This window comes from Microcaecilia unicolor, chromosome 9 (genome assembly GCF_901765095.1).
Source record: "Microcaecilia unicolor chromosome 9, aMicUni1.1, whole genome shotgun sequence".
NCBI lineage: Eukaryota > Metazoa > Chordata > Amphibia > Gymnophiona > Siphonopidae > Microcaecilia > Microcaecilia unicolor.
In genome coordinates this window covers 32,591,847-32,617,134 of record NC_044039.1, presented here as the reverse complement: position 1 = coordinate 32,617,134, position 25,288 = coordinate 32,591,847, and the positions used below count along the sequence as shown (strand labels likewise).

The following is a 25,288-nucleotide window of genomic DNA, read 5'->3' as shown; positions in this document are numbered from 1 at the left end:
GTGGATGAGTTTAGGACAACTCAAAATATCGGGCCGGGACCTGCATTAAATAAAAGGATTTTTCCCCCTTTCTGCCCCTCCCAGCATCCCCACCCCATGGTCAGGATAGAACACCCCCCCCCCCCCCCCCGGGGCCTACCTGACCTCACTGGTGTCAGGGGCAGGAGCGAACCCCCCCCCCCCCCCTTGCTCCAGCCCCTAGTGGCAGCTTCTTTAAAATGTTCCATGACCTATCACAGTACTTGTTTACAGCAGCCATTTTGAAGAAGCTGCTGCTAGGGGCAGGAGGGAAGGGGGTTTGCATCTGCCCCCAACACCCCACTGGACCACCAGGGAGGTGAGGTAGGCCCCGTGGGGGGGTCCTATCTTGACCGTGGGGTCAGGGTAGCGGTGGGGATGGAGGGGCTGGCCAGCTATTGTGGAGGGGGGGCTGTTGGTCGGCTGCACATCAGGGGAGGTGCCAGGAAGGGAACGGGAAGGGGGAAATCCTTTTTTTAATGGGGGTCCCGGTCTGCTATTCAGCCAAGGCCCACATAATTTCCTTATGCAGGCCCAGTTGAATATCAGCCAGGCACGCATAAGCTCCGACAGCCTGCCTTCCCAAAATTATCCCCCAATATTCAGTACTGGTGTCCAGACATGGCCCGTCACTTAATATCGGGGGATAATTTAGCAGGCGACAATCAGCATTTAAAAAAACGCTGCCCGACGCAGGCTGAATATTGGGGGGAGACTCTTTATTCTGCACTGTTGTATTTCGTTATTTTCATCATGATCGATTCCATTATGTTTTTAACATGTACATTTATGTCACAGTCTAAATATTCTTCAAGTCAAACATCTCGTTATTGAAGACATAAAAAGGCTGCAGGGTATTCATGCTTCAGGTGTACCAGTATTAAAGAAAAAACCTCTCCAAGGTCCAAGCTGGAGAACTGAGACTGATGGTGACAAAGGCTCTGGCCTAGAAACCTTTGATTCGTCATTTACAATGGAACAATTTATTAAATCCAGAAGCTGTATCCGTCTGTATAAGGAGCAGGAAATAAAAGAAATCCTATCAGATGTAAGTGCTGCCAAGGTTTCTTATCAGTGTAGATGCATAACAAAATCAATATTTTCCATGGATTCATAAAAATGAAATGCAAGCATATATAGACATGGTCAGCTACATTTTCAAAGGTTTGCTTGGAAGTTTGATCTCTTCAGTAACGTTTGACATTTAGGGCCATAGGTATTAAGTGCATTAATTGGTTTTCATAGTTTGCAGCTCTGTGGGTGAGCCACCCCAAGTATTGAGCAAACTATTATGTTCGGGGAGGGTAATTTGTAGTGTGTTTGGCACCCCAATGATTCTGAAATGTTGGTACTTACTCTGGGTTTGTTGCTTTAACACAGTTGCTAAGCATTATAAATAAGTAGTTCCCATTGTATTAAATGTGATATGTAAAATAACAGTCATTAAGAGGGGACTTCTATAAATGGCGCTCAAAATGGGCGACAGAAAAGATAGGCGGTATGCGCTAATCTATAAAGGGCACACCAACCCTGGGTGCCAGACTTACGCCTGCTGAAACCTGGTATAAATCCTGATTCCCAAGTTGGGCACAGACACCCATTATACTTTACCACTGCGCCCAACTTCTGGAATGCCCCTGACCCACCCATTCCTCTCCCATGGCCATGCTCCCTTTTGGGTTGCGCTCTATAGGCCCCTTTTACAAAAGCGGGGGTAAGCCCACATTGACTAAAAAGGAAGTACCGCCAGGCTACCACAGCAGCCCAGCTGGAGTGCCCACCCCCAGCGCACCATCATATTTTAATTTTTGTAGTGCCGGCGCTTACCCGGCGGTAATTGGGCAGTGCCGCACGCTGCTTGGTTACTGCCGAGTTAGCATGGGAGCCCTTACCCGCCGCCTCAGTGGGTGGCGGTAAGGGCTCCCCCCTGCAATGGCCACGCGGCAAGTGCTTCACTTGCCACACGGCTATTTCCTGAAGAAAAGAAAGACCTACCTTTTACCCGCAGTGGTAAAAGGGGGCCTCAGCGTGCATCAAAAACACGTGCCGATGCCAGTGCAGGCCTCCTTTTACCCATCTTGGTAAATAGTGCGCACAATTCCTAATTGGTGCCAATTAATGTCAGTCATTGGTTGTTAGCATCCAGTTATTGATGATTTAACAGCTCGTTAGCCAACTAAGTTGCGAATGTGTCTCAGAAGCGTTCCCAAATTTGGGTGCCATATATAGAAGCTGGGGCCAACTCTTGTCAATTTGTGCTTAGTACACCTTATTAAGTACAACCCTAAGCTGGATGTCCAGCAGTTGTTCAGTCACCCTACACTACTTTGCTCTATCAACAAGGGCACAGTTAGCAGCTTACACTCTAGCCAATCCTGTTCCATTTATGAAATAAAAATCAAACCAAAAGATTAGAAGACAAAATGGTAGCCAATATATGCCATATCAAACTCGCAGTGTCTTCTTCCAAAAATTATAGGTTCAGTGTTCAAAAGTACCTGCCATCCAGATAAGTGCTGCTGACGGGGATATTCAGAGGCTCTATCCATATAGCGCCTCCGAGTATCCTTACAGACCTTCTCTGCACTGTGCAGATAGGAGCCAAGCATATAAAACAGGTGTTAACAGGGTTCCTGTAATAAACTTGGGTTCAAAATAATTTATCTTTTTTTATATATGCACTTTAAAATGCTATAAATATTATAAAGTGTTTTAAATGTGCTCAGACCATACCGTTTACACCCATTATATCCCCAAGAGGAATATGTGGTGGTGTCACAATGGAACCATCGTTGCACATACGATGTTCCGCCTCCTAATATTTGTGTATGTACATACAGCTGAGTCCAAGTACCGTATTTTTCGGACTATAAGACGCACCGGACCATAAGTTGCACCTAGGTTTTAGAGGAGGAAAATAGGAAAAAAAAATTTGCTTTTTCCCTCCTCTAAAACCTAGGTGCTCCGGTGCGTCTTGTCCAAATCCCTCCCTCCAAGTTCGGGATCGCCCTCAGGGTTACCTCCTCCCCCGGCCCTGTCACCACCTCTCCCCTTACTCACGCGATCTTCCCTGGTGGTCTAATGACGTCGGGGCAGGAAAGAGCCCCCTCTTTCTTGCCCAGCTCGCTGCTCTCCATCCTCCTGTATGCATTGCTGCCTGACGGTCTCGGCGAGATTCAAATGGCTGCCGAGAATTGAAGTCTCGGTGTCCATTTTGAATCTCGCCGAGACAGTCAGGCTGCATACAGGAGGATGGAAAGCAGCGCGCTGGGCAGGAAAGAGGGGGCTCTTTCCTGCCCCGACGTCACTAGACCACCAGGAAAGATCGCGTGAGTAAGGGGAGAAGTGGTGACAGGGCCGGGGGGGGGGTGGGGGAGGAGGTAACCCTGAGGGCGATCCCGAACTCGGAGGGGGGCGGCCTGCCAGCCAGCCAGCCAGCCAAATCTCTACCTTCGGACTATAAGACGCACCCCCCATTTTCCTCCCAAATTTTTGGGGAAAAAAGTGTGTCTTATAGTCCGAAAAATACGGTAGTTTTTCGATTTTTATCACCAGTGTATGCATATATCTATAATAAATATGTATAGGTCATAAGCTACTCACATTAAATACTGTTAGGCTTGAGCTCAAACCTTCGCCCATACATTATGGTGCATTCCATATTACCATCCGATACATAGATAATAGAACATACAATGCAACATTTGTTTGAACCTAAAGGAGGTATATGTTAGTTCATGACACCCTGATCTCACTGCCCCCACATATCTTACATAAACCAACCCACAATGCGATATACACATATATTCACACAGGATTAGCATTGTGAGTTACTTTGTTCTAATATATTGAGTTTGTTTGAAGCGTTGTGAATGTATACTTTACCCTGTAAGTGTGGTTTGTTTGTAAAAGAGTGTTTTTCTATTTGTAGTTTCCCTTTCTGATGAAGACTTTTGAAACTCGGCCAGAGTTAAAGGGAGCAGTTATTGTGATGGCAAGATTGGAATGGATGAATGATATGTGATTTTAATGAAGCACGAGCACAATATACCCCAAGGGAAGTGCAATAACTTTGTGAATATATGTGTATATCGCATTGTGGGTTGGTTTATGTAAGATATGTGGGGGCAGTGAGATCAGGGTGTCATGAACTAACATATACCTCCTTTAGATTCAAACAAATGTTGCATTGTATGTTCTATTATCTATGTATCGGATGGTAATATGGAATGCACCATAATGTATGGGCGAAGGTTTGAGCTCAAGCCTAACAGTATTTAATGTGAGTAGTTTATGACCTATACATATTTATTATAGATATATGCATACACTGGTGATAAAGATCTACTTGGACTCAGCTGTATGTACATACACAAATATTAGGAGGCGGAATATCGTATGTGCAATGATGGTTCCATTGTGACACCACCACATATTCCTCTTGGGGATATAATGGGTAAACGGTATGGTCTGAGCACATTTAAAACACTTTATAATATTTATAGCATTTTAAAGTGCATATATAAAAAAAGATAAATTATTTTGAACCCAAGTTTATTATAGTGAGTTTATGGTTTAACTTGGTTTGTTGGATTTGTTCTTCCTGATTTTTTGTAATTTGTTAACAGGGTTCCCACATGCTTGCTTGCTAAACATGAACTAACATAGTAACATAGTAGATGACGGCAGAAAAAGACCTGCACGGTCCATCCAGTCTGCCCAAGAAGATAAATTCATATGTGCTACTTTTATTTTTTTGTACTGTCCTCTTCAGTGCACAGACCGTATAAGTCTGGCCAGCCCTATCCCCGCCTCCCAACCACCAGCTCTGGCACAGACCGTATAAGTCTGCCCAGCACTATCCCTGCCACCCACCACCGGCTCTGGCACAGACTGTATAAGTCTGCCCAGCACTATCCCCGCCTCCCAACCACCAACCCCGCCTCCCAACCACCAGCTCTGGCACAGACCGTATAAGTCTGCCCAGCACTATCCCTGCCACCCACCACCTGCTCTGGCACAGACCGTATAAGTCTGCCCAGCACTATCCCCGCCACCCAACCACCAGCCCCGGCACAAACCGTATAAGTCTGCCCAGCACTAGTCCCGCCTCCCAACCACCAGCCCCAGCACAGACCGTATATGTCTGCCCACACTAGCCCCGCCTCCCAACCACCAGCTCTGCCACCCATTCTAGGCTAAGCTCCTGAGGATCCCTTTCTTCTGCACAGGATTCTGTTATGTTTATCCCACGCATGTTTGAATTCCGTTACCGTTTTCATCTCCACCACCTCCCGCGGGAGGGCATTCCAAGCATCCACCACCCTCTCCGTGAAAAAATACTTCCTGACATTCTTCTTGAGTCTGTCCCCCTTCAATCTCATTTCATGCCCTCTCGTTCTACCGCCTTCCCATCTCCGGAAAAGGTTCGTTTGCGGATTAATACCTTTCAAATATTTGAACGTCTGTATCATATCACCCCTGTTCCTCCTTTCCTCCAGGGAATACATGTTCAGGTCCGCAAGTCTCTCCTCATACGTCTTGTAACGCAAATCCCATACCATCCTCGTAGCTTTTCTTTGCACCGCTTCAATTCTTTTTACATCCTTAGCAAGATACGGCCTCCAAAACTGAACACAATACTCCAGGTGGGGCCTCACCAACGACTTGTACAGGGGCATCAACACCTCTTTTCTTCTGCTGGTCACACCTCTCTCTATACAGCCTAGTAACCTTCTAGCTACGGCCACCGCCTTGTCACACTGTTTCATCGCCTTCAGATCCTCAGATACTATCACCCCAAGATCCCTCTCCCCATCCGTACCTAGCAGACTCTCACCGCCTAACACATACGCCTCTCTTGGATTTCTACTCCCTAAGTGCATCACTTTGCTTTTCTTCGCATTGAATTTTAATTGCCAAACCTTAGACCATTCTTCTAGCTTTTTCAGATCCTTTTTCATGTTTTCCACTCCCTCCGGGGTGTCCACTGTGTTACAAATCTTAGTATCATCCGCAAATAGGCAAACTTTACCTTCTAACCCTTTGGCAATGTCACTCACAAATATATTGAACAGAATCGGCCCCAGCACCGATCCCTGAGGCACTCCACTACTCACCTTTCCCTCCTCCGAGCGAACTCCATTCACCACCACCCTCTGGCGCCTGTCCGTCAACCAGTTCCTAATCCAGTTCACCACTTTGGGTCCTATCTTCAGCCCATCCAGTTTATTTAAGAGCCTCCTGTGGGGAACCGTGTCAAAAGCCTTGCTGAAATCTAAGTAGATTACGTCTATAGCACTTCCACGGTTCAATTCTCCGGTCACCCAATCAAAGAATTCAATGAGATTCGTTTGGCACGATTTACCTTTGGTAAAACCATGTTGTCTCGGATCTTGCAACTCATTTTCTTCCAGGAAATTCACTATCCTTTCCTTCAGCATCGCTTCCATTACTTTTCCAATAATCGAAGTGAAGCTTACCGGCCTGTAGTTTCCAGCTTCTTCCCTATCACCACTTTTGTGAAGAGGGACCACCTTTACCGTTCTCCATGGCTAGCAAGTGGAAAAGCACGTAAACATCTGCACAGGCTCAGAAGCCTTTTCTAGAGGTTTCTGAGCTCGGGGAGAGCCGACACCATCGGCTCTGTCATTACATATGGCTATAGGATCCTGCTGACCACAGAGAACCCTTGTTATAGATTAAGCAACTACACTTTTCTTTCAGATTCAAAGCACTAAGGCGTGCTAGAGTTTTTAGCGCAATGCCTTAGTAAAAGACCCCCTACTACTGGCTACTGCCATCCAGCTTAGTTCTGATTCTTTTTTTTTTTTGTCTTCTTGCTTATGAAGTAAACTTATGTATTTATTTATTTTGAATTTTCTCACACCTTTTTCAGTAGCAGCTCAAGGTGAGTTGCATTCAGGTATACTGGGTATTTCTCTTTCCTTGGAGGGCTCATACCTGAGGCAATGGAGGGTTAAATGACTTGCCGAAGAGCACAAGGAGCTGCATTGGGATTTGAACTGGGCACCTCTGAATGTTAAAACCAGTGCTCTAACCACTAGGCCACTCCACTGTCTTTACATTTTAGGAGTGTTTGGGTTTTGCTTGAGGAGAATAATGATCGTTATTTTCACAAATACTGAAACTTTTGACAGATTGCTGTTGGAATTATCCCAAATAGAATCACAGTATTAATGAGTTCTTTGCTGGAAATTGCAGGTTGAGAAAGGACGTGATATAATATTGCCTGATATACTAAAGACTAATATTGCCTTTACAAAAAAGCCATGTAAGTACTTTTCTTTACGCTATACTATATGCTCTGGCCTATATTTGCACTTCAGTGTAAAAATACATATACACTTTTCTTTGTGCAGACTTTTATTTGATTTACAAAGCAGAAGTATGCCTATACGCCAAGAAAACCATGTACTTGCTTTTACAGTTGCGCTTAGAAAGCACAGTTTTTGTGGATAAAATTCTGTGCAAATACTTCAGTTTTTTAAAGTATATGTTTGTGTGTTCCAATTCCCCCCCCCCCCCCCCCCCCCCCCCGCCTTCTTGGAACAACTCTTCAAACAATGGGTAGACTTATGCTTATACAAGCTGTATACAAGATAACCCACTATCATCATAATACCATAAAAAGGGTTCCTTATAATTATATCAAATATTTTTATAAGCCATAAGAAAATAGGTGGGTACTATTTTACAAGTGTGAGACACAACACTTGTACTATTCACTCCAAATCCTCATCGGTCCTTCTTTCATATTTTTGTTACATATATAAGATCATTATAGAAATGCTTCATTCAGTGCTAAAATTTAAAATGATTCAGGTGTAACGAAACACTTATCAGTCAGGAGCAGAATGACAAGCTACCTCTCACAGTTGGAACTTTAAACGTTTTACTTCTGTTCACTTCAGTCCGACATAGCACCCTCTTCTATCCATCTCACCAGTACTCGAGACTCTGCCTTTATTTAGGTTCTAAACTCTGGAATGAGCTTTCACGTCAGATTCGGGATCAACCCACCATTGCATCTCTGAAACTGGCACTAAAAACTCACCCTTTCAGAATTGCATTTGACCCTCCGTCATAACCCTTCCCTTTTACCTGACTTTTGTGACTTCTTCCCACTCTTTTCTCTGTCTCCTCCCCTCACCCCTTCTCACTCCACAGTGTCCCCTCCCCAATCCGCTCTCTCTTTTTTTTTCTTCGCTTCCATTTCTCTTTTTTTTCCCCCTATTATGCCCCTGTTTTAATTTGTTTTTGTAAACCGCATTGAAGCCTTGGATAGGCCCCATGTGGTATATCAAGCATGTGAAATAAAATAAAAATATTTGCTACCATAGCTGGAGCAGCTATGGTAGCAAAATACAGCACTATGTCGGATTGAAGTGAACAGAAGTGAAATGTTTAAAGTCCGACTGTGAGAGGTAGCTTGTCATTCTGCTCCCAATTGAGATCAACGTTTCATTACACCTGAATAATTTTGAATTTTAGCATTGAATGAAGCATTTCTGTAGTGATCTTATATATGTAAAAAATATAAAATAAGGATTGTGACGAAGCAGTGGGTTTTTATGTCTATGAACTGTATTAAATTCCCTGAAGTGTATTTCTTTCAATTGGCCAGCAGATGGCGTTTGTTTTGAGTTTTAAAACTATTGCAGAAAAAGAACTCTTTTTTTCAGATTGAGGGCCAGATGCACTAAACCTAACGAGCCCACAACTTGCGTTTTAAACTGGTTCCAGCCAGTTCAAAACGCAAGTAGTTTACTGGGGGCATGCACTAAGGGCATTTTCCCTGTCACGGTAGCAGGCAACGAAAACGGAATGCAAATTATCCAAAGGCTATTATAATGAGATACACTACCGTTTTTCCGATTCCCTTACCGTGGGAACCCTAACGGGAGGTCTGCACCTCTCGTTAGGGCTCCTATGAGGGAATCGGAAAGGAAAAGGGCCCCAAAAAAAGGTAAAAAAGAAAAAAAAAGCAGCGAGCACACGTGAGGGGCGTCCTTTATGGACGTACTCTGCCTGCGCTTGTGAGGGACGTCTTTTATTTGTCTTTTCGCCGTTTTTTTTTTTTAGTTTTGTCTCCCCGGCGCTGCTCACCTTCTGTAGCTATGCGAGGAGAAGGGAATCGGGGATGTGCGAGTCGATCCGGAGTTCGGGACGTACCCTTTCCATTATGCTCCTCTTCCAGGTCTCTTCAGCCAATCAGAGTGCGTTTAGCTGACACCAGCAAGCTAGACGCGCTTGATTGGTTGAAGAGACCTGAAGAGGAGCATAACCGAATGGGATGTCCCGATTCTCCGACTGGCTACCGAGGTAATGGTGAATGCAACGGAGCTACAACGAGTAGCTCATTTGCATTCCCTTTCCTTAGTGAATTCTCGTTCCCTACCGATTCGCTATGGAATCGGTAGGGAACGGGAATTACCGACAACTTTAATGCATCTGGGCCTAAGTTTGGTGAAAGGTAATCTGCAGTACCATTGAGCAGTTACTTTCAAAAGTTGATGCCCTGGGCTCTGATTGGCCGTGGACTTCAAATCTAGCCTGAAGGTACTGGATTTCCCCCAGTCTCAGCATATGGAGAGCAGAGGACAAACATCTCTGTCCTGAAATGCTGTTCAGGACTTGTGAGCAGTTAATTTCCTGAAACTTCCCAGGTGCTATCCAGGTAGTATAGTTTTAGTATTAATCCTTATTCACTTACCTGTTATTGTTTGCTGATTTTTTTCACCTTTTTGCTCAGTTCATTGTTCAACCATTTTATGACAATAAACCAGTTTGTTTATTAACTCAGTTCTGGTCTGACTAAGATTCCTGGTGGTTTGTGTGTTGGGTCTGTGGGTGCTTTCTAGGAACTGTGGAACTACTGGGAATGTGGCCCCAGTAACCTAGAAATCACTGGGGAATAACTTGAGAGTGGGAGACTCGCCCAGAGCAAGTGGGACCCAGTCGTTGGGAGGAGGGTGCAGTGTAGAGCATGTGCACAGGTGCAGGTGGGCCTGAGCAGTGCTGGGGCAGACCCTCTTGGTGGCCGCAGGGTTATCCTAGGTGGGTGCTAGGCATTCCGTGACAAGAACTGATGAGGATTTGGAGTGTGATATACAAGTGTGTCTCACAGTTGAAAAATAGTACCCACCTATTTTCTGATGGTCTAGAAAAATATTTAAGATATAATTATAAGGACCCTTTTTTGATGGTATTATACAGGCTTGTATGCACATAAGTAGAACATTTTTATAACAGCACTGCTTTACATGCAGGAATGCTTTTGAAAATTATCTGAACCAATATTCTAAAGCACTCATCTGAGTAGCCGTAGCAGCTGCTCAGATTAGTGACACTGACTGGGGCCATCCACTGATTTTCAGCTGCATTATCTGAATAATATTCAACTCCACTATCTGAATAACCATCGAGAAAAATTGCTGTCCTAAATAGTTCAGATAGTTATCCAAACAGCATCATTGAACATTACTCTTATCTGGATAACTTCAGCAGTCTATGGCATACCTGGATATTCAGCACTGATATCCAGATAGCTTCCAGTGCTGAATATCTGGGAATATATAGAATCACTGACCACACATTTTAAATATTGATCTGATCCTCTGACATAAGCCCACTTGAAATACTTCCTTAGGCCCATAGTTAACTTACATGTGCTACTGATTTTGCATGCATTCTTTTACTGCAAGTCTTATTTTATGCAATGAGACTTAGTTACTAAAAACACAATTCACAACTTTGTTGATGCATGCAAAATTGGTACCACACTTTAGTAACAATGATTCTCATATTCAAAGCAGGTGGACATCTTAGAATGCCTAAAAATACATTCATCTGCTAAACATGTCCAAATCCTCATTTTGGAAAGTCAGAATCTGGATGTTTCACACTGCAGTTTGTCCAAATACCAAGGGGGCATGTTGTGAGTGTGTTTTATGCGTGACAAAAAGAGCCCAAAAGTAGGACGTTCAACAGGGGTTTTCAAATGGGAAGAACCATCCATGTCTAAAAAGAAGGACATTTTTATCTAGACCTGTTTCAGTCACGTCCAAGTTACAGAAAGTTTCTCTGATTAAGCAGCTGACCACTTGAAGTATTAAGGCATGACCTCTCCTTAATCCCCCAGTGGTTGCTGTCCTGCTCCCTCTCCCCTGGAAATGAAACTGGAAAAGAAAACCAGGCTGTATGTCAGCTGCAGGTATTATGGCCATTCTGAATAAAGCAGCAAGCAGGTCAGAGGAGTAGCTTAGTGGTTAGTGCAGTGGACTGTGAACCAAGGGACCCAGGTTCAAATTCTACTTCAAATCCTTAAAAAAAAATTCTGAGCCTTCTTGAAACAGGAAAATACTTACTGTACTTACCCTTTTAAGATACCTGCGTGCCTGAAGGCCATTGAAGTGGTGTACATTCAGGTACAGTGTCACGGTTGTGCCCATGTTCCTTGCTCTCAGTCACCTCGCCCCCCGGAGGTTAGACCTGATGGCTGCTCTGGACTGACTGCTTGCTGTTTCCCATGTTCCAGAAGATATTCCGGTCCGGATCTTCCAGCCTTCCAGATTGTTTTGGGAGTTTTTTTGGAACTAAGCAGTACCCGTACCTGGTGAACTCCCTTGTATGTTGCCTTTATTAATCAACTGGGAAGCTTTCTAGTTTGCCTTGCAACAGAGATCCTCAGAGGAGTTTCCTTTGGTGAGAGTTAGTTGCAGTGCTTCTGTGCTATTTTCGGTTGCGGCTTTGACCCTGCTTGTTTCCTGGTTTATCCTACTGTCTGCTGCCTGCCTAAGACCCGGCTTGTCTCCCGGTTTATTCTACTGTCTGCTGCCTGCCTAAGACCCGGCGTGTCTCCTGGTTTATTCTACTGCTTGCTGCCTGCCTTTGACCCTGTCTGGTTCCTGGAATATTTCTCTGCTTGCTGCTGTCTGGGACCCCGGTGTGGTTTCTGGAGTGATCTGCTGTTTGCTGGCTGGCTGCTGAACCCTGCAGTTCTGACTTCCTGCCCTGTCTGGTAAGTCCTGCCGGCCGCCTGCACCCAGGGGCTCAACTCCTGAGGAACGGTGGTCAAGTGCAGGTGAAGTTTGGCTGATTTCCTGTCCTACTTGCTCCAGCTTGCGTTGCCTCGGCTGCAGTTTCCGTCTGGTAGTTCCAGTCCTGGGTTTGCCGGTACGTCTGTTCTGCCTTGTCTTGTGTTTGGGTGATTCTCCTGCCGCTGCCGCTCCTCGGCAGTGGTCCAAGGGCTCACTAACCCAGTGGTTCCACGAGAATCCTGACATACAGTTGGTATTTTTCAGGTCCTGGAGGGATAACATTTACAAAAAGAGGTATAGTGGGGTTTGAACCTATATCCCTTGGTTTACAGTCCACTGCAGTAACCACTAGGCTACTCATTTATTCTGCAGGGATTTCTGTGTAGCCATATTTTTGAAAATGATGCCAGACAGATGTTCACGTCCCTAGTTTTTTGTTGTTCAAAAGTTGGATGTCTCACTTTGGAAAATGGATATTCATTTTGGACACTTTCAGTGCAAAAACATCCATCTGACTACCATAATCAAACAGGAAACCTAAACGTTTTTACTGTTTGATTATGGCTGTGAGATGGACGATTTCTTTCGAAGTTATGAGCAGGACTCTTTTTTTTTTTTTTTTTTGGACTTAAATTATTTTTTTGAAAAACCCCCTCTGTCTGTTTTCATTTTTTTAAATCAGAACATTTTAACGTTTCCCCTTCCCATTTAAGCTGTGCTTCTTCTTACTACTTTAAACAAATCTGGAAGAAGACTCTTCCATTTCGTTTTGCTTAATGTTTCTTTGTGGTCAGGTGGGTTATGATTTTTTTGGAGAAGAAAAGTGATTTGTACAGTATCCTTAACTTTTTAAGTATCGTTGAAACAGTGGGTTCAATAAATGTTTGTGTGGTAGGTGCATTAAATATATTGTACTTTTTTTGTATCATTTACTGCACATAGGGGCCCTTATACTAAGCCGTGGCAAAAAGTGACCTTCAGCAGTCGAGCACGTCTTCTAGGCGCGCACTGGGCCAGTTTTTGCCTCGTCCTGGAAAAAGGGCCCTTTTTTAAAAGGGCCGGAAAATGGACGTGTGGCAAAATAAAAACCAGCTCGTGTCCATTTTCGCCCTGAGAGCTTACCACCACCCATTGACTTAGCAATAAGTTCTCATGCGCTACCCGGGCTGTAGGCATGCAGCGCACTTGCATTGCCATTTACCGCTGGGTAAGCGCCACATACTAGAAAATAAAAAATATTTTCTACCGCATGTTTTCGGCACATGCCAAATTCAGAATTACCGCCCAGGGCACGAGGTAATGCCAGTTTGGCACATTATGGAAATGTGTAGGCCCTTATACGCCCCACAGTTCTAAAACTGTTTTGTCTGGATAATTAGTTTGCATTCTTGACATGAATAGTGTAAAGGTCCATACTGAGCACGCAAACTTTTCTACAGGTAAAGCTGTAAGAACTCCATACCCACCCAAACATCTAGACGATTCAATCATTGTACAAAAAGTTGACCGTAAAGAGGGCACCACGATGAAGGTATGTGATAAGCTGAGGTTTCAGGGCTAGCCTTGAAATAGCTGTAATAAAATATGTAAATACCCTAGGACCAAAAAAATCAAGTTTTTCTTTTGTTACCATTTAAAATTCAATGCAAAATATAATTTTTGGGCAGCTTCAATAGAACACTCACGCTAGTGTTTACTAAGCTGCACTAAAGGCACTAGCATTTATAGCATGCACTAAACGAAATATATGGGCATCTCTCGGATTTAACACGCTCTAAAAACGCTAGCGCACTTTAGTAAACAGGGCCCTCATTTTATTGAAAAGTAATTGCACAGGTTGGTCAGTCTTGTTCCTTGTAGCAATGTTCTCACATTTAAATGTTTCAACAAAAACTAGACTATGATAATGCTTATTGCGCTACATTGAATCATGTAATACACATTATCTGTGGCTTTTGGCGACTATGGGCTTGATTATCATTATTTTATATTTATTAATGCTTTATGGATTCCAAGCACAAAACAAAATTGAAAAACTAATTCATAATCCTGCTTATAATCGAACGAGAAAAACGCCCAAGTTCCGACCTAAATCGGGAGATGGGCGTTTATCTCACAAAAACGAATAACGCGGTATAATCAAAAGCCGAATTTGGGACGCTTTCAACTGCACTCCGTCGCGGATGCGGACAAAGTGGACGGGGGCGTGTCGAAGGCGTGTCGAAGGCGGAACTGGGGCGTGGTTATCACCCGAACAGAGATGGGCGCCCTTCGCCGATAATGGATGCGTTTGTAGCTAGAATTTAGGGCACTTTTCCTGGACCCTGTTTTTTCACGAATAAGGCCCCAAAAAGTGCCCTAAATGACCAGATTACCCCCAGAGGGAATCGGGGATGACCTCCCCTGACTCCCCCAGTGGTCACTAACCCCCTCCCACCACAAAAAAATGATGTTTCACAACTTTTTATTTTCACCCTCAAATGTCATACCCTCCTCCCAGGCAGCAGTATGCAGGTCCCTGGAGCAGTTGTTAGGGGGTGCAGTGGACGTCAGGCAGGTGGACCCAGGCCCATCCCCCCTACCTGTTACAATTGTGCTGCTTAATGCTTATTAGTCGTCCAACCCCCCCAAACCCACTGTACCCACATGTAGGTGCCCCTCTTCACCCCTTAGGGCTATAGTAATGGTGTAGACTTGTGGGCAGTGGGTTTTGAGGGGCATTTGGGGGGCTCAACACACAAGGGAAGGGTGCTATGCACCTGGGAGCTGTTTTACCTTTTTTATTGTTTTTGTAAAAGTGCCCCTAGGGTGCCTGGTTGGTGTCCTGGCATGTGAGGGGGACCAGTGCACTACGAATCCTGGCCCCTCCCACGAACAAATGCCTTGGATTTATTCGTTTTTGAGCTGGGCACTTTCCTTTTCCATTATCGCTGAAAAGCAAAAACGCCCAGCTCACACATTGGCGAATAAAACATGGGCGTCTATTTTTTATCGATAATACGGTTCGGTCCGCCCCTTCACGGACCCGTTCTCGGAGATTAACGCCCATGGAGATAGGCGTTTCTGTTCCATTATGCCCCTCCATGTGTCATCCCATCATAATTAACAATGGGGTCCTTTTACTGTGGCCATAAAAAACCTGAAATTTCTATTTATTTCATAAATGGCCATGTGCTGATGGCGGCATTGGCACATGGCCATTTTTACAAATGATAGCAGGAATACTTACCGTCACCTGTTTTATAGGCAGTAAGGGCTCCCACATTATCCATGTGCACGGTAATGTAGATGCACTAACTGGTTAGTGTAGGAATGGCCACTCTCCACCCTTTACATGTCCCCTAAAATATATTCCACAAAAACTTTTTACCTTGCAGTTGGCACTTGCATATGCAAAAGCTAATGTCATTGGGTCATTTTTGCTGTGTTAGGCGTGCATTAGTGCTAATGCAGCTTAGTAAAAGGACCCCAATAAGATAAAGAAAAAAAATCAATACTTTAAAATTAATGTTAATAGTACCACATAATATGGTAATATTATAACAGGGCACCTATCCAAACTCTCAAAATCATGCCTATTTTATATTTAGGCACCTATGTGCCTTTTATAAAATAAGTTCCTACAATAATTCTCAATAGTGTACAAATTTACGCACATTTAAATACATATTTTATAAAGCAGTCCCACTTACAGCTCTCTAATTAAACTTCCTGTTTAAGTCGTCTACACCCATTTGTCATGTACACAGGGAAGGTGAGCCCTTGGGCCGTAGGAAGATCCCAATTGCGGCAGACAGGTCCGCCAGCCAGGCACAAGGCAAGAAATGTGGTACGGTTAGAACCTTGGCAGGAACTGAAGCCAAGCGGGAAAGTAGGCTAGAATCGAGGCAAGAGGGACTTGGCTGGAGCTGGAGACGGGCAAGCAGGATCCAGGCAAGTCAGCAACTAGGAACAAACAACTCATTGTGAAGGCAGTCAGTGGCAAACCCTGTTACTCTGAAATAGACCGGGAGAGCCTAAGATTGCGAGGAGCACCACAGCCCAATTCCCGTTGTGGGACTACAAAGGTGCCACCATTGCGTGCGTGTAGGAGACCCTGCCCCTCAGCAAGAGAGCCAGCATGACTCACGTCACCCAGAAAGTGCCGCAGAGTGGCACCACTGGCATCCCACCTCAGCGAGGAACACCAAGGGACGCCGCAACCCCCCACCAAAGAGTCCTGAGGTCAGTATACCGCCCAGGCCTTGCAGCACGGCCAGGGCCATGACAGTACCTCCTCATCAAGGGGCCTCCTCTCCTGTCTAGGGTAAAGCATCTGAGGAGCCTGACCACAGAACTTTCTCAAGAGCCAAGGAACAAGACTGGCCGTCTTCCACAAACTGTCCTTGGAACCGTAGGCCCTCCTGGAATCAGGCTGTTCCTTCAGTACATCACTGGACATGGAGTCTGCCATGTCTTGGGTTTCATATACTAGGTGTGAGCAATCTTTATCCTGAAGAAGGCTCCCTCCCTGGACGAGATCCACAGCCTCCTTGTTCTCCAGACGTAGAGGACACATTTCAGCTTACTGCTCAGGACATTTCTCAACCCGACCCCCATTGGTCCAGGGCAGAGCATCAGGAATACCGGTGATGGCTACAGTAACAGCTGGTGTCTCGAAATCCAAACAACGTTGATGACAAGAGTCACTCCAGGCTGAAATTTCGCACCTCTCCCAGTCCAAAGTCGGGTTGTGCTCTTGTAGCCAAGGCAGTGGGCTTCATGGATGTCTGGTCACTGATAAACAAGCATACTGGAACCGTCCGAGGTTTCAGATGTGCTTGAATAGTTCCATAGACTGAGGAGACCAGAATGGGCTTGGACAAATCTTGGGTAGGAATCTTGAAATACCAGACAAGGGCTTCATAGATGAAGTTTCTGCCTGCTCCAGAATCCAAGAGAACCTCGACACACTTCTCTCCTCAATGTAAATCAAATACTACCAGAACTATAAGTTGGGTTTGAAGAGTCCCGGGAGGCAGACCCAGCACAGCTCCCCCAGTCAGGACTCAGCTCAAAGATTCAGGTTTGTTAAGGCATTTGAGAACATAGTGTCCACTCTTGCCACAACAGAGGCATAAATTCAGGGTCCGTCACCTCTGCTTCTCTTGTACAGAAAGGGAGGCGTGGTCCACTTGCATGTGTTCTTCACGATCGAGAGGTGGGCCCTCCCTCCAATTAGGAGTATGTGGCGAGTAATGGCTGGACATCTTCAAAATTGTCTTCTCCGAGGAGCGCTATTACCGGGCGCCATTCTAGAACCAAATATTTATCATACTACAGAGACCGATAAGATTGTCCAATCTGGTTGGGAGGTCTCGCCCAGCCAGCTTATCTTTGATTTGGGGTGCCAACCCCTGCCAGAAAGTGGTGACAAGATTCTCATTATTCCAAATCAGTTCAGAAGCCATGGTACGGAACTGAATAGCATAATCACCCAGGGTCCGTCACATCAGAGGCTGCTGATGTGACTTTCCCAGGCTCTTCAAAGACCCTTTTGAAGTGTTCCAGGAAACTGTGGGTTGTTCCATTCCCAGAGTGGAGAAAATCATGCCAGGGCTTGGCCAGACAGCAAGGAAATAATGTAGGCCACCCAGCCCTATCGGAAGAGAAATCACTGACTTGGAGTTCAAAACTTATGTGGCACTGATTAATTAATCCTCTGCAGTCCTTGGGGTTCCCATCGTACCTCAGGGGAGCCACAAGACAAACACCAGGAGTGGTGGACGCTGCACCAGATTAGGACCTGGAAGCAAAGAGGCTGAGAGCTGGGATACTGCAGCTATCTGGTGATCCAGGCGATTGATAAAAGCATGAACTGCCCCTGTGAGTTGCTGAAACTGATCCATATGAGAAGCCAGGTCTTTGACTGAAACAGTCAAGTGCTGAAGTTGTAGAGCCAGTTGCTGGAGCGTCCACAAGGCAGGTGACTCATTGGAGTTCATGACCTTCGCAATCTGTCATGCACATAGGGAAGGTGAGCCCTTGGGCCACAGCTGGACCCCGACCGTGGCAGACGAGTCCCCTAGCCAGGCACAAGGCAGGAACTGTGGTATGGCTGGAACCTTGGCAGGAACTGAAGCCAGGTTGGATCCAAGGCAAGGCGGATTTGGCTGGAGCTGGAGCCAGGCAGAGCTGGAGCCAGACTTGGCTGGAGCTGGAGCCAGACTTGGCTGGAGTTGGAGCCGGACTTGGCTGGGGCTGGAGCTGGAGACAAGCAAGCAGGATCTGTGCAAGGCAGCATCTAGGAAGAAGTGACCCATTGTGAAAACAATCAGTGGGAGGCACTGTTGCCCTGAAATAGTCCAGGAGAGCCTGACATCAGCAAGGAGCACCACAGCCCAACTTCCATCATGAGACTACAAAGGAGCCGCCCTTGCATGTGTGTAGGATACTGTGTAGGAGACTCTACCCCCCAGCAGGGCCCGTGCCACCCACAAAATTCCCTGGCGTTGCACTACCAACATCCCACCCCAGTGAGCAACGCCAAGAGACACCGCAAACCCTCACCTCGGGGTCCTGAGGTAACTTGCTCAAGCACACAAAATCGCTGCTTCACAGTAAACATCCCCAGACTCTAACTCTTTGTGATCTTGCCTCAATTTACATGAATAATCAAATAAATATGAAAATTAACAACCCAAAAATATCCATTAAGTGTCCAAAATATTCCATCCACATATTTATATCCAAAGAACCATACAATATATCAGACTTATCTGCAATCTTGTACAGCAGCTCGCTATTCCAAGGCTCAACAAGGTGCCCTGTTTTGATGCATCCTTGAGCCAAAATTAATTGGGTCTGCCAATCCTCAACGGACATGTAAAGCATACATGTACATTGGAACTCTAACCCTACTGTTCGCAAACTACACCACTGGGAATGCCTATGCATGTATCATATAAAAGTAAGCTCTAGATTGTTGTGTGCATACTTTCTACATATATATACCTCCATGCAATTTTATAAAAGGTTCAGGTTTCAAATTTTCATCTTGTAAAGCATGCTTTACAAAGTTCCCCCAATGCATCTAGCACTCAAAAGAAAAAGGGGGTCAATTAGATATATCCCAAGCAATAGCAGTACAAATAAAGAAAGATATATCAATAATAGCTATTATATATACATAAATGTGAGCAAAACTCCCTTGCCTATCTAATATAAAGCATAGACATGTCACATGAGATATTAAATATCTATTAGGCAATAGCATAGCCAGTGCCTCCATTATGCCAGCTAGGTGGTCACCTAAAGTGTCGAGATTCTAGAGCCAGCAAAAATGCATAAGACAGGTATTTTAAATTCCCTTCCTTCCCAGTAGGTCTACCCCAGTGCTTCCTCCAACAAAGATTTCTATCCGTTGACCCTTCCATGGGTCTTACCTGGTGTCTAGTGAGGGTAGGATCGATCCTCAGTCACGCCTGCCCAATGTTCCCTCTAAGCTGTGTGGGAGTCCTTCAGCCATATTACTGCCAGTGGTGGATGGCGCTTCAATATTGTGTTTTCAATCATTAGGGTCACTCAGATCCTCTGGAGTCCTGCAGAACTTGCCTGCCCATTTCTGTTGAAAATGTGATATTGAAACAACAACCCTACTGGCAGGGGTATAGGTGGAGGACTCCCACACAGCTTAGAGGGAGCATTACTCCTGCCCCTTCTGGCACCAAGTTCAAAATGGTGGCTGTCAACCCCTAGAAGTAGTCACTTGGTATTACTACTATGGGTCAGGCCTAGAATTGTCATGTATTATGGTTTATTACATTTAATATACTGCTTTTCATAGTAACAGAAGAGCGGTGCAGAAAATTCCAGTAACAGAACTACAATAATGACAGAAAAAATAAGAACAACAACAAAAAAAAAAACCTAGGAGAATGAGACATACAGTAAAATGTATTTATTCTTCTCCTCCCAATCTAACCCAGTGATTGAGATATGATACAGATCTTTCAAAACATGAGTGGAATGAAACAAATAAATAAGGAGCTGGGTACATTCTATTATTTAGCAATGTTTGATTTCACAAATTTAACAGTTAGAATGCCTGAAACCTTTGTTCCCCACTTCTGTGTGGAAAAACTACTCTGATCAATCATGCAGTTGCGATAACATTTTTAACAATCTCAGAGCGCAAGCTGGACTAAAACCAAAGTCTGTGACCCCTGGACAGAGACTGCGCTATGGAAAAAGCAAGTATATAAGTTGGGGAAAAATCTGGAATAAAATGAATTGTAATAACAAAATACCAACACAAATACATTTTAGTTGAAATATTGTTTGCTAGAGAGAGCATTGTACTATCATAAAGTCCCATCAGAATTAAAGAACATTGATCTTGTTGTTATTAAGGATTTTTTGTAAAGATATTTATTATAAATGATGTGGAGGGTAATTTTATAACAGGTCACTAAGGGCTTCTTTTACAAAGCCACACTATCGATTCCCGCATGGTAAATGAGAGGAAAGACGTTCAATTCCTATTGGCTTCCTCTCATTTTCTGAGCGGGAATTGCTTGTGTGGCTTTGTAAAAGAAGCCCTAAGGTTCTGAGGCCAACTGGATGCCTATTTTAACTCTATATAAGGACACATAGGCATCTTTTATATCTTTATAAAATTACCCCACAAAACCCACAGAAATCGTGGCTAAAAGGCAGCCATGTACATTTACACCTACTTGAGTTCCGGTGTAAGTGTACATGGCTGATGTATAGATGTAAGTGTATGAATTTTATAACCTATGTGTGTACTTCACAATTCTGCCAAGGTTCCACCCATCTCCTCCCTGTGAAAGTATGTGCCTTTGTGTCACTGCCTGTACTCTTACGTGTAGAACAATTTTATAAAGGGCTTTTTACATGCATATGAAGGCTAAAAATCCTTTATAAAAATTACTTCCTTAGAGGTTAATTTTCTACCTGTGTGCATACATTAAGGGGTGTATTCAAGAAATGGCACTGAAATTTAGGTGCCGGGATGATACACGCTGAGTGCAAATTCTATAGCAGCAGTTTTGCGTGGAACAGCTGTAGTAGAATACTAGCGCAAGTCCTCATCTTCGCATCTAACATTAGACACAAGCATTTACGCCAGCTCAAAGGCTGGTGTAAGTGCTCATGCCCACCTGAAGGCAGTTAGGCGCACAAATTTCTGCCAGGTACTTGTGACCTGGCTTGACCACTGTTAGAAACAGGATGACTGCCTAACATACCTATGGCCTGCCCATGTCCCTCCCATGTCCACGCCCTCCTTGAATTTGCACGCTCTAGAATAGCGACTAAGGGAAGTTGTGCACGTAATTACTAATTGGTGCAAATTGGCGCCAATGAAAGCCAATTGTAACCATTAATTAACAGCCAGTTGTTGAATTACGTTGCACGCACAACTGACCTTATTCTATGAATTGCACATGTAAATATATACGCTAAGGGCTAGGTTCTATATATGGCGCCTAAAAACCCTGCATAAGCGTTATTCTATAAGCCACACCTAAAGTTCAGCATGGTTTATAGAAAAACACTTAAGCGTTATGGTCGCACGTTAAATGTAGGCGCCACCATTTGCAACAATGAAAACGTAGTGCAAATGCTCACGCCTAAATTTACGCTTGGAACACCCTTATTCTGTAATTATGCACTTAACTCAAAACCATGCCCCCCATTCTGCCCCCAAATGCTTATGACCCTCCCCTTTCTGCACCCCTTTTTCAGTCCACGTGTAAATTTTAGGCCCGGATCATGCATCTAACTTTACGCGCGTAGTGACCATTTAAATATAATTAGTGCCAGTAACTGCTTGTTAAAACGTCAATTATTAGCACTAATTGACTCATCTTATTAAATTGCGCTTGCAAATCAGCACTGTGCGCAAATTTAGACATGCAATTTTTGGCAACCTTTACAGAATCGGGGGTAAGCATAAAGTTGGGCGTCCAACCTTATAGAATTTGGGGGTAAAGATACACACATACTTTTCACTTTGCAGATTTCAGTGAATTTAAAAATTGAATCATGCATATATTTCCATTTGAAAATTAACCTTAGGGAATTTATGCACTTACATTTTTACATGCTGTTTACCAAATACATTTGTGGGTTAATTTATGGAAATACGCTATATTTTCAAAAATCTGCACATAATTGCAACCCTCTCCCCAACCTGCCCTTGGGAATGCCTTCATCCAGTTCGAGTAAAGTTATGCATATATAGATTGTACATATACTGCTTTTACCCATCATGAGTACCAACCAGTGGCGTACCAAGGGGGGGGGGGCGGTGGGGGTGGTCCGCCCCGGGTGCACGCCGCTGGGGGGGTGCCGCGGCGTGCACCTGCTCCTCCGAGTTCACTAAACTTCATTCGTTCGCTGCCGCTCCCTCTGCCCGGAACAGGTTACTTCCTGTTCCGGGGCAGAGGGAGCTGCAGCGAACAAACGAAGTTTAGCGAACTCGGAGGCACCCCCCAGCGGCGTGCACCCGGGGGGGGGGGGGTGTCATTTCGCCGGAGGGGGGGAGCTGTCATCTAGCGGGGGGGGGGGGGGGCGTGCTGCACCCGGGGGGGGGGGGGGGCGCATCGGCGCTCCACCCCGGGTGCCATCGAGTCCAGGAATGCCACTGGTACCAACCCCTTTTTTCCTAGAAAAAAAAAGTGCTGTATTTATCTAACCATTTTAATACTATTTCTTACTTGTAGAGAAGTCACTCTTTGCCTAATCTGAGTTTGGGAGACTTGCTGGAAGATGTGTCAGAAGTTAAACTGCCTCGTTCTGAATCTTCAGAGATTTTTCATGACGTAGCAACATATGAAAATATAGAAGAACTCATAGCAAATGATCTTAAATGGTATAATTTGGTGCATATATTCAATGTAGATGATGCATATACTGCAAATGACTATTTTTTCAGGATATCCGCAATACATAATCATGAGTTTTTTTAAGTATAAAATGTGTTTGTTTGTTTTTTTTTTGGGGGGGGGTTAATTTATATAAGGCCTTATTCACTAAGGGGCCCTTTTGCTAAGCGGCAGTAAGTCCACTGCAGGCTTACCGTGCGCCAATCTGGAACTTCTGCTGTCCCAACATGGGTGCCAGTGCTAGTTCCACCCCCAGTGTGCAGCATTTCTGGCGCTGTGGTAAGTTCTTTCCCCCCCCCCCCCCCCCCCCCACGGCCATGCGTTAAGTGCAGTCTTACCACATGACCATTTCTTTTTTCTGCCTTTTTAACCGCTGCGGTAAAAAGAGCCTCAGCGCATGGCAAAAACAGACGCCGCTGCTAGCACAGGGCCCCATTTACTACAGCTTAATAAAGGATTTGGGATATTATACAGATCTGCTGGTTTGTTCTCCAGGTTGGATTTTGCAGATCGTCTGCCTTGTTGCTTTCTATGACTTCCAGTGGGAGAATTCCTTTAGTAATATGCCCCGTATTTTGTGTCCCTTGAGGAGTAGAGTTTGGTACCTCTCCATTTAACTATTGCTGTATCTAATCCCTACTACTTTTAAGTCCTAAAAACCTTTTTCTTTCTTACTAATGTGAGGTAGCTTTCCTCGATACCTCTTCGTTTCTCTCAAATTTAATCTCCAGCCAAGTGTTCTTGTTTTTGTCAGTGTATGACACGCTGTCACTTTCTGTTCACTGTGTCATGTCCACAAACCTGCTGAAAGTTTCCTTCTTGACACCTCACTCATCAACTCATGCCTCGGTGTCAGGGATTACAGGAAGCACTAGAACAAATTTGATTTCCGTGCAGCAAGCCACCATATTTTCTTCAGGGGCAAAGGGCTCTGGAGCGCAAGGCCCTAAGAATCAGGACCATTACTCCATCCCATTCCTCCCCCCCCCCCCCCCCCCCTTCTGATCCTACTTGATGTGCCATCAACTCAGTCGCGGGACAACAGCAGCAGTGCAGCACTATAAATAAGCTGCAGTGAAACAAAAGGAAAATAAGAAGCAACTGTTCCCAGCAAACCTTGAGTAAGCCTGCAGCAATTCAGATAAAAATAGATTGTAAATCAATTCTTCAATCCTCTGCTACAACCAAGGAAGTCATAGCACTACCTGTGCACAAACTCCTCCAAAAGGCACAGCAAACAAACAGGAGGAACCTCTACGTAGGAACACAACTGTCCAAGCAGCAAATAAAGTACCTTTTATCGTAAAGCACCATCTTCTGTGTTGGATTGTCCTTCGGCCAGCCTCCTTGAATAAAAGTTTCTTCAATACCAAGACACGTATTCTGCTGTTTTGAACTGCTACCTGCAAACTACAGGTTCCTCTTTTGTATTCTTCCTTTTGGAATGCTGAAGAACAATGAGGCCTATTTTCAAAGCAATTTAAGCAGGCAGGAGCCTCTCCTTCACGCTTAAATAGCTTCCTGGCACCTAACGGGATATTCAGCAGCACTTAACTGAACAGTGCCGCTGAATATCCCCTGAGACTGCCAAAACAAAAAGTGGGCAGGTCAGGGGCGGCACTGACGAGGAGCCCAAGGTTATGCGAGTGCCGGCAATACTCAGTACTGGTACCCACATAGTTAAGTGGCTTCATTTAGGACAACTCAAGAGCTGTCCTAAATATGGCCACTTAACTATGCAGGTGCCAACTCTGAATATTGGGCCGGCACCCACATAATTTTTTGTTCGTTGTTAAAAAAAAATGCCCCCGAGCCCCATCCCATCCCAATGTCCCCTCTTTTCTTCCTTCCTTCCCTCCACTCGCCTCCCCCAATGATGAAGCTAAGTCCCCCCGGCCTTACCTATATCCCTGGTGGTCCAGTGGGGTCGTAAGGAGCAGGAGTGCAGCTCCCTCACTCATGCCCCTTGCAGCACCTCAGGCAAATGGCTGCCGAGACTTCTTGCAACAGCTCGCGGTACTTTGTGTAGTACAGTGCGCTGCTTTGAGAAGTTGCGGCAGCCATTTTCCCAAGGTGCCACAAAGGGCAGGAGTGAGGGAGCTGCGCTTCTGTCCCCAGTGACCCCTCTGGACCACCAGGGAATGTTCACCATTTGGGGGGGGGTTGTCTTAATGCACAGGGGAGAAGGAGGGAAAGAGGGGACATTGGGATTGGAAGGGGCTTTATTAAAAAAAAAAAAAAAAGTTATGTGGGCCAGAGTAGCCCGATATTCAGCTGGGACCCCATAACTCTTATGTGGCCCCGGCTGAATATCAG

General features: G+C 44.9%; 1 protein-coding gene across 1 annotated transcript in view; it reads left to right on the top strand.

The window, feature by feature from the left end:
• Window positions 1–25,288, top strand: part of CCDC87 (coiled-coil domain containing 87) — a 112,261-nt gene that overhangs the window by 15,305 nt on the left and 71,668 nt on the right. Inside the window, exons 5-8 of the mRNA XM_030215471.1 lie at window positions 817–1,066; window positions 7,243–7,312; window positions 13,520–13,611; window positions 22,811–22,959. Of these exons, the coding sequence (XP_030071331.1) occupies window positions 817–1,066; window positions 7,243–7,312; window positions 13,520–13,611; window positions 22,811–22,959 (561 nt within the window). The remainder of the gene's footprint in view (window positions 1–816; window positions 1,067–7,242; window positions 7,313–13,519; window positions 13,612–22,810; window positions 22,960–25,288) is intronic.